The sequence below is a fragment of the Rhinopithecus roxellana genome, chromosome 15, assembly GCF_007565055.1.
Source record: "Rhinopithecus roxellana isolate Shanxi Qingling chromosome 15, ASM756505v1, whole genome shotgun sequence".
NCBI lineage: Eukaryota > Metazoa > Chordata > Mammalia > Primates > Cercopithecidae > Rhinopithecus > Rhinopithecus roxellana.
The window spans coordinates 58,059,768-58,075,430 of NC_044563.1; the positions used below are offsets into that span (position 1 = coordinate 58,059,768).

Genomic DNA, 15,663 nt, shown 5'->3' on the forward strand with positions numbered 1-15,663 from the left:
GGGTGTGGTGGTTCACACCTGTAATCCCAGCACTTTGGGAGGCTGAGGCAGGAGGATTGCTTGAGTCTGGGAGTTAAAGACCAGCCTGGGCAACATAGTAATATCTCATCTGTATAAAAAATACAAAAATTAGCCAGGTGTGATGACCCATGCTTATGGTCCCAGCTACTTGGGAAGTTGAGGTGGGAGGATCATTTGAACCCAGGAGGTCAAGGCTGCAGTGAGCCATGATCATGCCACTGCACTCCGGCCTGGGTGACAGAGCAATACCCTGTGCAAAAATAAAAATAAGAAAATAAAAACTTGCTGCCCTCCCTCTTTCCTCATCTTGCCTATGCATACTAGATTGTTTCATGTGAAGCCTGTAACAGTATGCCTCACTGCTCGTGTGAACTCCTTTCAGAAATTTGGTTGAACAACAGATGCTCTCAGAAACTCCAGAAGATGCCCAAACGATGACACTAAGTGTGGATAGACTGGCCCTTCTGGGTAGAACACATTCAGTCAGAATCATCGTTGAAACTATGGGAATTCCTCCAGATAATCATCAGATGACCCCTGACAAAAAAAGCTATGCTGGTCCACCACCTAAGGTGACTACAGCAAAAAAGCGGTATGTCTCTAACATGAGAAAGCTAAATTTGACATTTTTCGAAAGTGTGTCTGATGATAATAATCAACAGTTGTATAATACTGTGATTTGGGATGTGTTTTCATATGCATCATTTAATGTACAGAAATATACTGAATCCCCACCAGATCCCAAGAACCGTGTAAGTATGGGACTAAAGAAAATTAAGACACAGACTCTGTTCTTACATATCTTACAGTTAGCAGGACAGAGAAACATTTAAATGGCTATCTATAACATAAGGCTTTAGGGCCCAAAATGGATGTTTTGTATTAAAAGTGCTGTGGGAACGCAAGAAAGGGAGCCTTTGATTCTCTGACAAGGGTTGGTGGAAAGCTTTGAAGAAGAGGTAAGGCTTCTGAGTACTAGAGGTCCTGAAAATAGGACTTCAAATATATGTTGGATTTATCAGACGGAAATTAGGTTTATTGTTTGGTTAGTTTTTAATCACTTTTTTTGTTTTTCTTTGTAGCACTTTCTTTGTAGAATATCACTTTCCTGTGGGCTTTTCGGAAAGCGGATTGGGAAAGACGGCTTTGATCACTGAGGTTGTTCGACTCGCCTCCAGTAAAATTACAAATGGAAGTAAGAGACACACTGGTTTTCTGCACCTTAGACATTCTGACTTTGGAAGAATTTTTGAATTCCTAATTACTCATTTGACCTTTTTTTTTTTTTTTTGACATGAAGTCTCGCTCTTTCGCCCAGGCTGGAGTGTGGTGGCGCAATCTCTACTCACTAAAGCCTCCGCCTCCCGGGTTCAAGCAGTTCTCCCATCTCAGCCTCCTGAGTAGCTGGGATTACAGGCGCATGCCACCTCACCCAGCTAATTTTTGTATTTTTTAGTAGAGACGTGGTTTCACCATGTTGGCCAGGGTGGTCTCGAACTCCTGACTTCAGGTGATCCACGCACCTCGGCCTCCCAGAGTGCTGGGATTAAAGGCATAAGCCATCACGCCTGGCCTCATTTGACTTTTGTAGTATCATAAAATCTTAGAGCTAGAAAGAACTTTGAAGTGAATCTACTGTAATTTCTGTATTTTATAAGGGAGTAAACAGGCCCAGTGATACTATGACTATTCTAATATAAGGCAGCAGGTCACTAGTAACATAACTGAGACTAGAACTCAAAAATTATGATGCTTAAATCATTTTCTTTCAACTGTCTCCATTTTTCTTATTTTAAAACAACTTTAACAAGACATAATTTACATACCGTACAATTTACTCATTTAAAGTATACAATTTTTATTTATTTATTTATTTTTTTGCAACGGAGTCTCATTTTGTCACCTAGGCTAGAGTACAGTTGCATGATCTCAGCTCACTGCAACCTCCACCTCCTGGCTTCAAGCAATTCTCCTGCCTTAGCCACCTGAGTAACTGGGATTACAGGTGTGTGCCAGCATGCCTGGCTAATTTTTGTATTTTTAGTAGAGACGGGGTTTCACCATGTTGATCAGGCTGGTCTTGAACTCCTGACCTTAAGTGATCCACCTGCCTTGGCCTCCCACAGTGCTGGGATACAGGCGTGAGCCACCATGCCCGGCCAATATTTTCAAGGCTGTGCAGCTATCACCACAATCTAATTTTAGAACATTTTCATTCCCCTAAAAGAAGCCCCATACTTACTAGCTTTCACTTCCCATTTCCCTCTTTCCCCAGCCCTAAGCAACTGCTAATCTTCTTTCTGTCTCTATCAGTTTGTCCATTCTGGATGTCTCATATAAATGGAATCATGCAACTTGTGATTTTTTTGACTACTGTCTTTGACTTACCATAATATTTTTAGGTTTCATGTTATAGTATATATCAGTCCTTCATTCCTTTCTATGGCTAATACTCCATTGCATAGATACACCACATTTCATTTATCCTTTCCTCAGTTGATGGACATTCAGGTTGTTTCCACTTTTTGGCAATTTTGCATAATGCTGCTATGTGAACATTTGTGTACATGGTTTTGTATGGACCGTGTGCTTTCATTTCCGTTGGGTATATATCTAATGGTAGAATTGCTGGGTCATATGGTAACTTTATGTTTTAACTTTTTCAAGAATTACCAGACTGTTTTCAACAGTGGCTGCACCATTTTCCCACTAGCAGTGTATGAATGTTCTAATTTGTCTACATGCTCATCAACACTTGTTACTTTCCATTCTTTTTTATTCTGGTCATCCTGGCGGATGTGAAGTGACATCATATTGATTTTGATTTGCATTTTCCTGATGGCCAGTCATGTCAAGCATCTTTTCATGTGAAATGCCTATTCAGATCGTTTGTTCATTTTCAAATCGGACTCTTTGTTACTGAGTTATAAGAGTTCTTTGTGTATCCTAGATACAAGCCCCTTATCAGATCTATGATTTGCAAATATTTTCTCCCATTCTGTGGGTTGTCCTTTCACTCTCTAGATGGTATTGTTTACAGCACAAAAGTTTTTCATTTTTATGTACTCTAGTTTATCTGTTTTTTTCTTTTGTTGCTTATGCTTTTGGTGTTGTCTTTTTTTTTCTAATTTGTTTTAAATATTTCAGATACAGAAAAAGGATAATATAATAGACATTTATGTTCCTGCCACCCAAAATTACAGCCACTTTTCTAATATATTCTGAGGATAGCTTTGCCTTGGTTTTCCAGTTTGATCTATGAATAGTCAGTTCATCAGTGTTAAGTTTCTTCTCTGGGAAGTAGTTTGAGAAATAAAAGATGTGGTCCTAACACTCCTACTACATAGTCAAATAACTTTTCCTTTACAGCATACTAACATGGGATTTTTAAATTTTTACTTTGCTTTATTTTGTTTCCTTTTAGAACTAGATTATCCATTCACATGGTTCAAAATTCAAAAGTTGCATCCTTGCAGACAAACAAGGTTGTTGCTTGTATATCCTTCCTTAAGCCATTATAGATAGATAGCCAGGCAGATAGATAGATAGATAGATAGACAGATAGATAGATAGATAGATAGATAGACAGACAGATAGATAGATAGATAGATAGATAGATGTGTGTATGTGTGTATGTGTGCGTGCACACGTGTGTATCAGCAAATATGTTTATTCCAGGGGTGTCCAATCTTTTGGCTTCCATGGGCCACATTGGAAGAATTGTCTTGGACCACACATAAAATACACTAACACTAACAATAGCTGATGAGCTTAAAAAAAAAAATCGCAAAAAAATCTTACAGTGTTTTAAGATAGTTTACAGATTTGTGTTGGGCTGCATTCAAAGCCATCTTGGGCCACTTGTGGGCTCACAGGTTGGACAAGGTTGGTTTATCCCTTCCCCCGCCTCCCGTCCCCCGCGTTTCTGCAAGTGTTAGTGCACCATACACAAGTTGAGTGTCCTTTCTTCAAAATGGTTAGAACCAAAAGTATTTAGGATTTCAGATTTTTTCAGATTTTGGGATATTTGCATATACATTAATAAGCTATCTTGGGCATAGGACCCAAAGCTAAACATGAAATTCACTTATGTATCATATAGACCTTATACGCATAGCCTGAAGGTAATTTTGTACAATGTTTTAAATACTTTTGTACATGAAATAAAGTTTTCACTGCGTTTTGACTGAGACCCTGAGACCCATCACATGAGGTAGGGTATGGTATTTTCCACTCTGGCATCATATTGGCATTCAGAAAGTTTTGGATTTTGGAGCATTTTGGGTTTTGAGTTTTGGGGTTAGGGCTGCCCAACCTATACATGGTTCTGCACCTTGCCTTTAATCTTAGGAATTTTTGCATATCAGGACATAAAGAGAAAAGAGGAAACTCACAGATGAGGAAAGAGGAAACTGAGACGTAAATTAATTAAGTAGCTTGTATAATATCACACAGCTGGTTTATGGTAGAACTAGAATTTCAACCTAGCACCATTTCGATTCCAAAATGTGCCTTAATCTATATTGCTTCCTAAACATTTATTTTTATTGTTGGCCACAGTGATTGATCCTCTCTATGTTTTTCTGAGAAAGATTATATGGGAAATGTGGAATAAGCATTGAGCCAAGAATTGCAAGACTGGATTCTAGTTCTGATTGTACCACACACTAATCATGCACCTTAGGCAAAATCACTGTCTTACCTGTGGGCCTCTCTTAGTAATAATATGGATTAGACTAGGTATTAATCTGGATCCCTTTCAACTCTTGAAAAAAATCTTCTCTGGGACACTGTTAGCAAGTTATTTACCTGAATTTTTTCTTCACTTACTGCCTTAACTCACTTAACTCACAGACAGAATACATCAGTTATCCAAGCCCAAAATTATACAGTTGTGATCAACTAATTCCAACTAAGCCCAAAATAATACAGTTGTGATCAACTAATTCCAACTAAGCCCAAAGTAATACAGTTGTGATCAACTAATTCCAAGTTTATAAAATTGTTTGCAGCTGGCATAACGTAAATTAACTTTACTCAGTGGTGAAAAATAATGAGCTTAAGAAACAGAGAATTATATGAGAAATATAGTAACAGTACAAGAATGTACCTAAGTAGTAAGGAGAAATTGAAATAGAATTCTGTTTGTACATAAAGAATTTTACAGTGTCCAAAGTGCTTTTTCCTTTATTACCTCAGTTGATCCTCCCAGCACACCAATGAGGTGCAGGTGTTATCTTACTTCCCTTTCCCAGGTAGGGCAACCAAATAAACTGATCTAGTGGATGTGGGCTTCCTGGGCCCAGACCTTTTGTTCATAGTTCCTGTGCATTGATCCACACAGCAAGGTCCAGATCCTGTCCAACAGTACCAAGAAAAGTATAGAGTCACCAATTAATATGGCCAGAGATGACTAGAGAGATCAGTAGGTTAAAATGGGTTATTTGAATGAATGCTAGAAATAGCAGATTCTCTTCATAACTGGGCCTCTTGTGAGGATTCTTCAGATTCATGATCCATTTTAAGGGCCTTAGCAGTGAATGGACAGGAAGATCATTTTATAGGTGATAAAGTGTTTCTGAGGTGGTAATAATAAACAATAGAACTGGAGCTTAAACTTACATCCTTTGATTCTGGTGTCAAATTCTTTATTTTATTTTATTTTATTGATTTATTTGTTATTTTATTTTATTTTATTTATTTATTTTTTTTTTTGAGACGGAGTCTTGCTCTGTCGCCCAGGCTGGAGTGCAGTGGCCGGATCTCAGCTCACTGCAAGCTCCGCCTCCCGGATTCACGCTATTCTCCTGCCTCAGCCTCCGGAGTAGCTGGGACTACAGGCACCCGCCACCTCGCCCGGCTAGTTTTTTTGTATTTTTTAGTAGAGACGGGGTTTCACCGTGTTAGCCAGGATGGTCTCGATCTCCTGACCTCGTGATCCGCCCGTCTCGGCCTCCCAAAGTGCTGGGATTACAGGCTTGAGCCACCGCGCCCGGCTATTTATTTTATTTATTTATTTTTGAGACAGAGTCTCGCTCTGTTGCCCAGGCTGGAGTGCAATGGCGTGATCTAGGCTCACTGTAAGCTCTGCCTCCCAGGTTCACACCATTCTGCCTCAGCCTCCTGAGTAGCTGGGACTTTAGGCGCCCACCACCTTGCCCGGCTAATTTTTTTTTTTTCCTTGTATTTTTAGTAGAGACGGGGTTTCACCGTGTTAACCAGGATGGTCTCAATCTCCTGACCTCGTGATCCGCCCGTCTCGGCCTCCCAAAGTGCTGGGATTACAGGCATGAGCCACCGCACCCGGCCTCAAATTCTTTTTATTTACCAGTTAAAACTCGATAGCCATGAGCACAAACTCAAATACCACCATCACTTCTTCCACTTACACTTATAGCAGAAACCCCTTCCTTTCCACCCAAGAGACAGACTTTACTTTGCCTGACACTGCTAACATCGGTACCTGATACCTTGTTTGTGACAGTAGGAGTGTCCAGAAGATAAGCTTATTTTTGTTATTATAGTTTTTTATTCCATTCTTCTATTTATCTGTTTATCCCTCATTGTTCCACCTCCAACCAGCCCCCTTCTTTTAGTATACTACTACCAACTTGTCTTTTAAAAACAGTCCTATTACCTAAAACCCAGTGAAGTGTATAGGTATGTCTCCTTACACATCCCGTACTCATGATCGGCATTCATTTCTCATAGCAAAGCAGAGCAACATAGCACTGCCTGTCTTCTGTGTACTATCTTCAGGGTTTTCTTTGTCCCTGCTCATTCAGTCCTACAGCCCTAGCTTTCTGTGAAATTACACTGACAAGATTTCTGCAGGAGATTTTAATTAAATTTGAAAGGGAAGCAGGTGGTATCAAGGCATGGATTGATGATGACTTCAGTTGGGTGGTGTGACATGTCTGTGTGTCTGGTTCTCCTTACAGAGGTGAAGTTCCAGCAGCGATTTGTGTTTCCAGTACAGTTTGGTGGCCCAATGATAGAGCACTGGTGGAATTCCAACCTCACTTTCCAAATTTATGCAAAGAAAACTCCACAGAAAAAGGTACTTTGAATGATTTTGGCCTTTGCCTTACCTTCACCCCAGGGATTTGGGGCATACCTAAAACTGTATTCTTGCCTAAACTAGGAATCTTCAGGTGCAGGCAGTACTAATAATTCATTGTTATTATTATTATTACTACCACAAATCTCTGCTGTTTGTCATGGGCCAGATGTAATACTAAAGAATCTACACGAGCACACTATCAATTTTAATCACCACAACTCTGTGATTTAGGTACATTATTATCTTCGTTTTACAGATGAAGAAACTGAGATTTGGTGAAACAACATGTCTAAGATCACTCAATCTAATAAAAGAACCAAGACACTATCCCAAATCTGCTGTCTTTAGATCCCAAGTTCTTAACCTCTTTATTGTGCTGTTCCCTTCTAGAGAAAGGTAGCTATATTGATACAGGCTATTAGCCTTAATTTGAGATTCTACTTCCTGTTTGCAGGCAGAATACATAAGTTATCCAAGCCCAAAATAATACAGTTGTGAGTAGCAGTTTTGATCAACTAATTCCAAGTTTATAAAATTGCTTGCAGCTGGCATAATGTAAATCAACAAACTATAACAAGCAGTTTTTACTTCCTTCAATAAAAGAATAGTCTTTATAATCTTTTGACCTCTTATTTGGTATGGATAGCATGAAGAACATCTTGTTTTCTTTTGCTTTTTTCAGAAGACATATACAATACAGGTCCTTTTTGGAAAATTATAGCAAAATAGAAAGGGCGGGAAAGGCATCATTTCATAACTCAAAATAAACTCTATTAACATTTCGATGTATTTACATTGAATCATTTTCCTATACCTAATTAATGGCATTTTTTTTCTTTTCTTTTTTTCTTTTTTTTTTTTTTTCTTTTTTTTTTGAGACGGAGTCTCTCTTTGTTGCCCAGGCTGGAGTGCAGTGGTGCGATCTCAGCTCACTGCAAGCTCCGCCTCACGGATTCAGACCATTCTCCTGCCTCAGCCTCCAGAGTAGGGACTACAGGCGCCCGCCACCAAGCCCGGCTAATTTTTTTGTATTTTTAGTAGAGACAGGGTTTCACTGTGTTAGCCAGGATGGTCTGGATCTCCTGACCTCGTGATTCGCCCGCCTTGGCCTCCCAAAGTACTGGAATTACAGGTGTGAGCCACTGCGCCTGGCCAGCATTTTTTTTTCTAATTATAAAAGAGTTTTACATATTTTTGTAGAAAACTCGAAAAATAATTTTTAAAAGGCAAAAATTGCCTGTAATTCTGTCACCAAGAAGTAACTATTGTTAGCATTTATGCCTATCTGCATTGTCTTTTTCCAATGAATACAATATGTTATATAATTTTGTATGTAGGTTTTATTCTTTCTTTTTATCATTTAGCATTTTGAGGGTTTTTATTCATTTTCTTCAAAAATATCTATTTAATGTTTTCCACATAATTTTGTAAGTATTTGAAGGTTTATGATATACATGAATTAATACCCTTTTATCAAACATTATAACAAATACAATTAATATTATTAGAAACTTTTAGTAAATGTCATTTTAATGGCTGCATGTTATACCATCATGTGGATGTGCTATATAATTAGCTTAATTCCTGATTATTGGACAACTAGGTGTATCTCATTGTTAACTACTTTTAACATACACATATTTGTGTATAAGCTTTTTATGCATTGTTTCTTATTTCTTTGTGTGTGTGTGTGTGTGTGTGTGTGTGTGTGTGTGACAGAGTTTTGTTCTTGTTGCCCAGACTGGAGTGCAATGGCGCAGTCTCGGCTCACTGCAACTTCAGCCTCCTGGGTGCAAGCGATTCTCCTGCCTCAGCCTCCTGAGTAGCTGGGATTACAGGCACCCGCCACCATGCCCGACTAATTTTTTTTTATATTTTTAGTAGAGACGGGGGTTTCACCATGTTGACCAGGCTGGTCTCGAACTCCTGACCTGAGGTGATCTGCCTACCTTGACCTCCGAAAGTGCTGGGATTACAGGCATGAGCCACCGCGCCTGGCCTGTTTATTATTTCTTTAGTACAAATTCCCAGAAATGAAATTAGTGGGCCAAAGAGCATAAATATTTAAAGCTTTTAATATTTGTTACCAAATTTGCCATCTAAAAGCATATTTCCAGTTTATATTTCCAGCTTTACTCATATGACAGCCTCTTGTTTCTCCATAGCCTTGATAGCATTAGATATATTAAACTTTACAATTTCCCTAGTTTTAATAGCAAAAATTTGTGACATCTAAATTTTATTTGTTATTTTTAATAGTGAAGTTGAACATTTTGAGTAAGAATTAGCTCTTAGTGATAGAAAAAGATAATCTTCCAACCACTTTGTGGCTTATAAAACTCTCTGTATTCTTATAGACAGAAGTAGCAAAAGCCAGAAGAGAGACCAAAATATGACAGAAAGTGGGATCTCAGAGTTGTCTTAGATAATTAAACTTTTTTCTTCCTGCGTGGTTTCCTTTATAAGCCATCATATGTTGTCACTTTAAGTAAGATCTCCTGTGGCTTCTCTTTAATTAACCAAAATGTTCTCTCTCCTTCCTCAGCCAGAAATCATTGGATCTGCGTCACTTTCTTTGCGAGCTGTCATTCAATCAGAGCTGCTTTCTTTCAGTGATCAACTTCCAGTGCAACAGGAAAATGATCAGACTCTATTTGGCCCCCTCAAGGTATGTAGATACACATTCAGGAAGTCAGAAGTATTTGCTGAGTATGCATTATTGGCTGGTACAGAGGATATAGCAGTGAACAAGAAAAGCAAGGTCTTGGATCTTGTGTAGCATCTCTTGAAATAGAGCAGTGGAAGTGCTATGAAGGAAATAAATGGTATGATGTGATAGTGAGTACCTGGGAGAAAGTAGGAGATGGTGATCACAGAACATCTTTCTATGGAGGTGACATAGAAGGTGAGATTTGAAGAATAAGAGGAGAAAGTAAAAAACACAGAGACCATTCCAGAGAGAATAACAGGTGCAGCAGCCCTAAAGCAGGACTGGGCTTGGAGTCACCAAGGGATAGAATGTTGCCAGAGGATAGTGAGCAAGAGAGAGAGTGGTAGAAAGGAGAGTTGAATGGTCAGGTAGAAGCCATATCATCAGAGCTTTGTAGGTAAGGTAAAGAGTTTCGATTTTAGCCTAAGATCCAAGGAAAGGATGTTGAAGCGTGGGAGTGACATCTGATTTCCGTTTTACAAGATTACTGTGTGGAGAATAGACTGCAAGAGGAAAGAGGGAGGTGGTCTGTGGCATTAGTCCAGAAAAGAGATGATTGATGGTGGCTTAGACTAGAGTAATTGGAATAAAGAAGGAGAAAAGTAACTAAGTGTGCCTGATAGAATGAATTCTGGTATCTAATTCTTTGGAGAGAGGGTTATTTCCTTGTATTCAGGTGAGTTAGGATTTCTTAGATGGCAGAATCAGGGTGTGTGGCTTCAGTATAGCTTTGTCCTGGTGAGTTTTAAAAATCAGCCGGATGCAGTGGCTGAAGCCTATAATCCCAGCACTTTGGGAGGCCAAGGTGGGCAGATTGCCGGAGCTCAGGAGTTCAAGACCAGCCTGGGCAACATGGCTAAACCCCATCTCTACTAAAAATACAAAAATTAGCCAGGAGTGGTGACCTGCGCCTGTAATCGCACCTACTTGGGAGGCTGAGGCACAAAAATCGCTTGAACCCAGTAGGCAGAGGTTGCAGTAAGACAAGATTACACCATTGCACTCCAGCCTGGGCGACAAAGCAAGACTCTGTCTCAAAAGAAAAAAAAAATCATCACAGCCATGCCAAAAACATCCTCATGACTCCCAGTCACCCGAAGGATAAAGTACAAGACTTACTCTATGACCCTGGCCTACCGTTTCAGCCTTCTCTCCTACAGCTTCTCTACCAATAATTATGTCACACTATTTAAAGAATCAGTAAGGTATCATACTGGTTCATGCCTCTGTGTTTTGTCATACTGCCTTTTCTTCTTGAAAGCCTTCTCTCTTTTCTTGGTCTTAGTAAATACCACTTTGCTTTAAAGACTTACATGATTATTATTGCAAAAAATTAACATCACCTTACTCTTGTGCTATCCAAGTTATAGTTGTTGCCTGCCTGGTTCATTCTGGACTACAAAGTTTAAAATCAGAAAGGGGTTATAAATAGGATTGATCAACTAGAAGGTTTTTCTGTTCTGGCTCTTTTGAGAGAAATACTATTCTGGATAGATTGCTGTCTATATTCAGTAGAGTAAAAGAACCTTGGCCGGGCATGGTGGCTCACGCCTGTAATCCCAGCACTTTGGGAGGCCGAGGCAGGCAGATCACGAGGTCAGGAGATCGAGACCATCCTGGCTAACACGGTGAAACCCCGTCTCTACTAAAAAATACAAAAAATTAGCCGGATGTGGTGGCGGGTGCCTGTAGTCCCAGCTACTCGGGAGGCTGAGGCAGGAGAATGGCATGAACCCGGGAGGTGGAGCTTGCAGTGAACCAAGATCGCACCACTGCACTCCAGCCTGGGCGACAGAGAAACTCTGTCTCAAAAAAAAAAAAGAGAGAGAACCTTGCTGTGTAACACTTACGAACACTTATGGATTTCAGATCAAAGAAACAGCAAGAACTTTTTACCCTTAGTAATTGAGTCTCCTGACAGTTAGTGACCACTTCTGTTCTTCAAATTCATCATTTATCCTGCATCGCTTTTCTTTTTTACTTTTTAACATTTAGACTTTTTTTATACCCTTTACTCAGACTCCCCAATTCTTACTATTTGTCACATTTTCTTTATAATTGTCTGTCTGCCTCTTCACTGTCTCTCTCTTTCTGTCCCTTTATCTCCTTCCCCCATACATGTACATACACATTTTTTTCTGAACTATTTGAGAGTAAGTTGTACATCATGCCTCTCCCCCTAAAATCTTTAGTTTGTATTTTATTTATTTCCTTAGAACAAAGACATCGGCCGGGCGCGGTGGCTCAAGCCTGTAATCCCAGCACTTTGGGAGGCCGAGACGGGCGGATCACGAGGTCAGGAGATCGAGACCATCCTGGCTAACACGGCGAAACCCCGTCTCTACTAAAAATACAAAAAATTAGCCGGGCGAGGTGGCGGGCACCTGTGGTCCCAGCTACTCAGGAGGCTGAGGTGGGAGAATGGCGTGAACCCGGGAGGCGGAGGTTGCAGTGCGCTGAGATCCGGCCACTGCACTCCAGCCTGGGCGACAGAGCAAGACTCCGTCTCAAAAAAAAAAAAAAAAAAAAAAAAAGAACAAAGACATCATCATGCATAATACTCTAGAGTTTTAAAAGTCAGCATAGCATTGATGCTATATCTACAGGCTGTACTGAGATTTCACCAATTATACCAGCACCTTTATAGCAAATTTTTTTTCTAGTCCAGGATTATCTATTGCATTTTGTCAGATCTTTCTAATCTCCTTAGTCAGAAACAGTTCTGCAGCCTTTCTTTATTTTTCAGTATGTTGATTTTTTTTTAAAGTAATGCCAGTTATTTTAAAGAATGTTTCTCCACTGGGGTTAACCTGAATCACTTATTACTGTGATGATTGTCAAATGGTGATTTCTAACTCTACCGTCTCTTGTGCGTTTATTAATTGGCATTCTATATGGAGGAGCTGTTTCTTCTCTCATATTTATTTTATATCAGGATGGATTCATGGATTATTATTCAATAGGTTATAATCCATTACTGTTACTCATTCTGATGCTTAAATTGTCCTAGATTTAGCCAGTGGGAGCCTCTTCAACTGAATTTCTGGGTCCTTTAAACATGTCTCCATTCTTTTCTAGGAACTTTCTTCTATTCTGGCTTAACTTGATCTTCCAGGTTCATCTTTTGTTATTGATAAATCATCTGTCTAGTTTTTCTTAGTCTAGCAAGTTAATGTATATGCATTCTGTTAATATTCTTACTATTAGAGTGTTTGAGGATGAGTTAATTCATTTCCTAATAATCTGATGTTGTTTCCAGCCTCAAAATTCTAATTCCAATTCTGAAGGACATTCTTATTGACTCTTCTCCTTTTGTGTTTTATAGGTAACCATGGAGCTTGTTACAGATAACAAAGATTTCACTGGTATCAATACTAAGTTAAGTGGCAATACCCATTATACCCCACTTTGTGCTCCTACAAGTCCGAATAAGGCACTACCAGAACTTAACCAAGATATGACCTGTACCAAAAATCCACAAAACTTAAATCAAATTCATGAGGAAACTGCAAAGAAAGCACAGAACTTGGTGCTCCCCACCCGAAAGTCACCAAGCCCTCTAGCACCACATCCTTCAACCTTCATGGCTATGCCAGCCTCCCATAATTTAGTCATTCAGACGAATGGGTCAACAAAAGAGAGTGCTTTGCTATTGCATGTGCTATTGATGGTGCCAGATGGGAAAGATTTTATTAGTGGAGAATCTGAGAAACAATCACCATGCAATGTTTATTTAAATTGTAAACTCTTCAGCACAGAGGAAGTCACCAGATCTGTCATCGCATGGGGCACAACACAACCAGTCTTTAACTTTTCTCAGGTAACTTTGTACATTCCATATCCTTTAGAGGAATATAGGGGTGGGAGACAAATGCTTCCCAAATTATAATTTCATCTTAAATCTAGAATGTTCAGACTAGCAGGAACCTTTGTAATTATTTGGTGTACAGATTCAGTCCCACTATCGGATGGAAGAGGGAAAGGCATTGTCAACATTTTAAAACTTTTTGTCTTTATTTCTCTTCTGTCTGAGTTCGCATGGTTTCTCTCTATTTCTTTTGCCTGAGTTTTGGGATTCTATTCCTTTCTGCTTCCTCTAAGACTTTGATTAGTTAAGCCTCCCCGTCTTTCTCCAATCTCTCCTTTATTATTTTATTTTACATATTTATCCTCACATTTATTCTTCTCCCTACTTTAGTATGCATCTTAACTTGATTTTTCTGTATAATGTGCTGCTTAAGTTGTTTTCTTTCTTGGTTTTTGTAACTTTACTGTCTTATTTTCTTCCTCACTCAAAGCTGTTCTTTTTCAGTCATTTGGCCAGAAGGAAAACTAGGAAAAGCACTTTGGGAGGCTGAGGTGGGCGGATCACGAGGTCAGGAGATCGAGACCATCCTGACTAACACGGTGAAACCCCGTCTCTACTAAAAATGCAAAAAATTAGCCGGGCATGGTGGCAGGCACCTGTGGTCTCAGCTACTCAGGAGGCTGAGGCAGGAGGATGACATGAACCCAGGAGGCAGAGCTTGCAGTGAGCCGAGATCAACACTACACTCCAGCCTGAGCAACAGAGCGAGACTCCATCTCAAAAAAAAAAAAAAAACTAGGAAAAGGGTGGTAACCCTAGTACTTCTTCCTTTAATTGTTGGTGCTTCTACTCATTACTGTATTGCTGGCACTCTTCCAAATCAATCCACTTTTCCCCACGATGATCACATCTATTCACACAGCTTCAGCAGTCATTTTTATGACGATAACTTCCACATCTACACTTCTATATATGCCAGACATTTCCTTTTAGTTTGAGATTTCTGTATCTAACTGCCTGCTGGTCATTACCACCTGGATATCTCAGTTTACACTTGTCACCTAACACATTGCCTGGCACATACTGGGTATTCAATAAAGATGTGTAAATGAAAGAACGAATTCAAACATGTTCAAATCTGAATTTATCACTTCTTCCAAATCTGTTCTTCCTCTTTTTGTCTGCCCTAATTCAAATTATAATTTACTCAGGCACCTAAATAGAACCTGTTAGTTTTCCTTGAGTCTTTCTTTTTTTTTTTTTTTTTTTTTTTTCGAGACAGAGTCTCACTTTGTCGTCCAGGCTGGAGTATAGTGGCGCAATCTCAGCTCACTGCAAGCTCCGCCTCCCGGGTTCATGCCATTCACCTGCTTCAACCTCCCGAGTAGCTGGGACTGCACGTGCCCACCACCAAGCCCGACTAATTTTTTTTGTATTTTCAGTAGAGACGGGGTTTCACCGTGTTAGCCAGGATGGTCTCGAGCTCCTGACCTCGTGATCTGCCCACCTCGGCTTCCCAAAGTGCTGGGATTACAGGTGTGAGCCACAGCACCCAGCCCCTTGACTCTTATGTAATTACTTACCAAGTCTAATAGATACTACAAACTTAATTCTCTGGAACACATCTCTTTACCTTCACTGTACTGCCACTGCTTCTATTTAAACCTTCACCCTCCTTCCACATAGCCTTCAGACTGGTCTAGCTGTTTCCCAGTTCTCTTTATGTCCTTTGCCTCCTTTATGCACCAATGAGAATGACCTTTCTAAAACACTAACCTGAACATTTTACTTCCCTTCTTAAAGCCTTTCCGTGATTCCCCATATCCTTCAAGATGGAATGTAAATCCAAGACCCTTTGGAAATTGACTGTATGTACTTCTCCAGCCTCAGCTCCTGCCACTCTTCCCTTTATACTAAATAACCCAGCTGTGCTCAACTACTTAGAGTTTCCTGAATATTCTCTTCTCCTACTTCTGTATCTTTGTATGTGCTCATTCTTCTGCCTTGAATTTCCTTTAAGCCTTCATGACACCACTTAAGCAGAGCTTTTTGTATTAGTTA

The 15,663-nt window shown here is 39.7% G+C and overlaps 1 protein-coding gene across 4 annotated transcripts in view; it reads left to right on the forward strand.

Annotated features, from left to right (window-relative positions):
* The window catches only part of C2CD3 (C2 domain containing 3 centriole elongation regulator), a 158,202-nt gene that overhangs the window by 61,108 nt on the left and 81,431 nt on the right, over positions 1-15,663 (forward strand). For 3 of the 4 annotated variants that reach the window (XM_030917912.1, XM_010366825.2, XM_030917915.1), the window contains 5 exons: positions 404-613; positions 1,104-1,216; positions 6,963-7,081; positions 9,630-9,752; positions 13,120-13,614. In XM_030917912.1, the coding sequence (XP_030773772.1) occupies positions 404-613; positions 1,104-1,216; positions 6,963-7,081; positions 9,630-9,752; positions 13,120-13,614 (1,060 nt within the window). The remainder of the gene's footprint in view (positions 1-403; positions 614-1,103; positions 1,217-6,962; positions 7,082-9,629; positions 9,753-13,119; positions 13,615-15,663) is intronic. The other variant, XM_030917913.1, reaches the window with a different exon arrangement.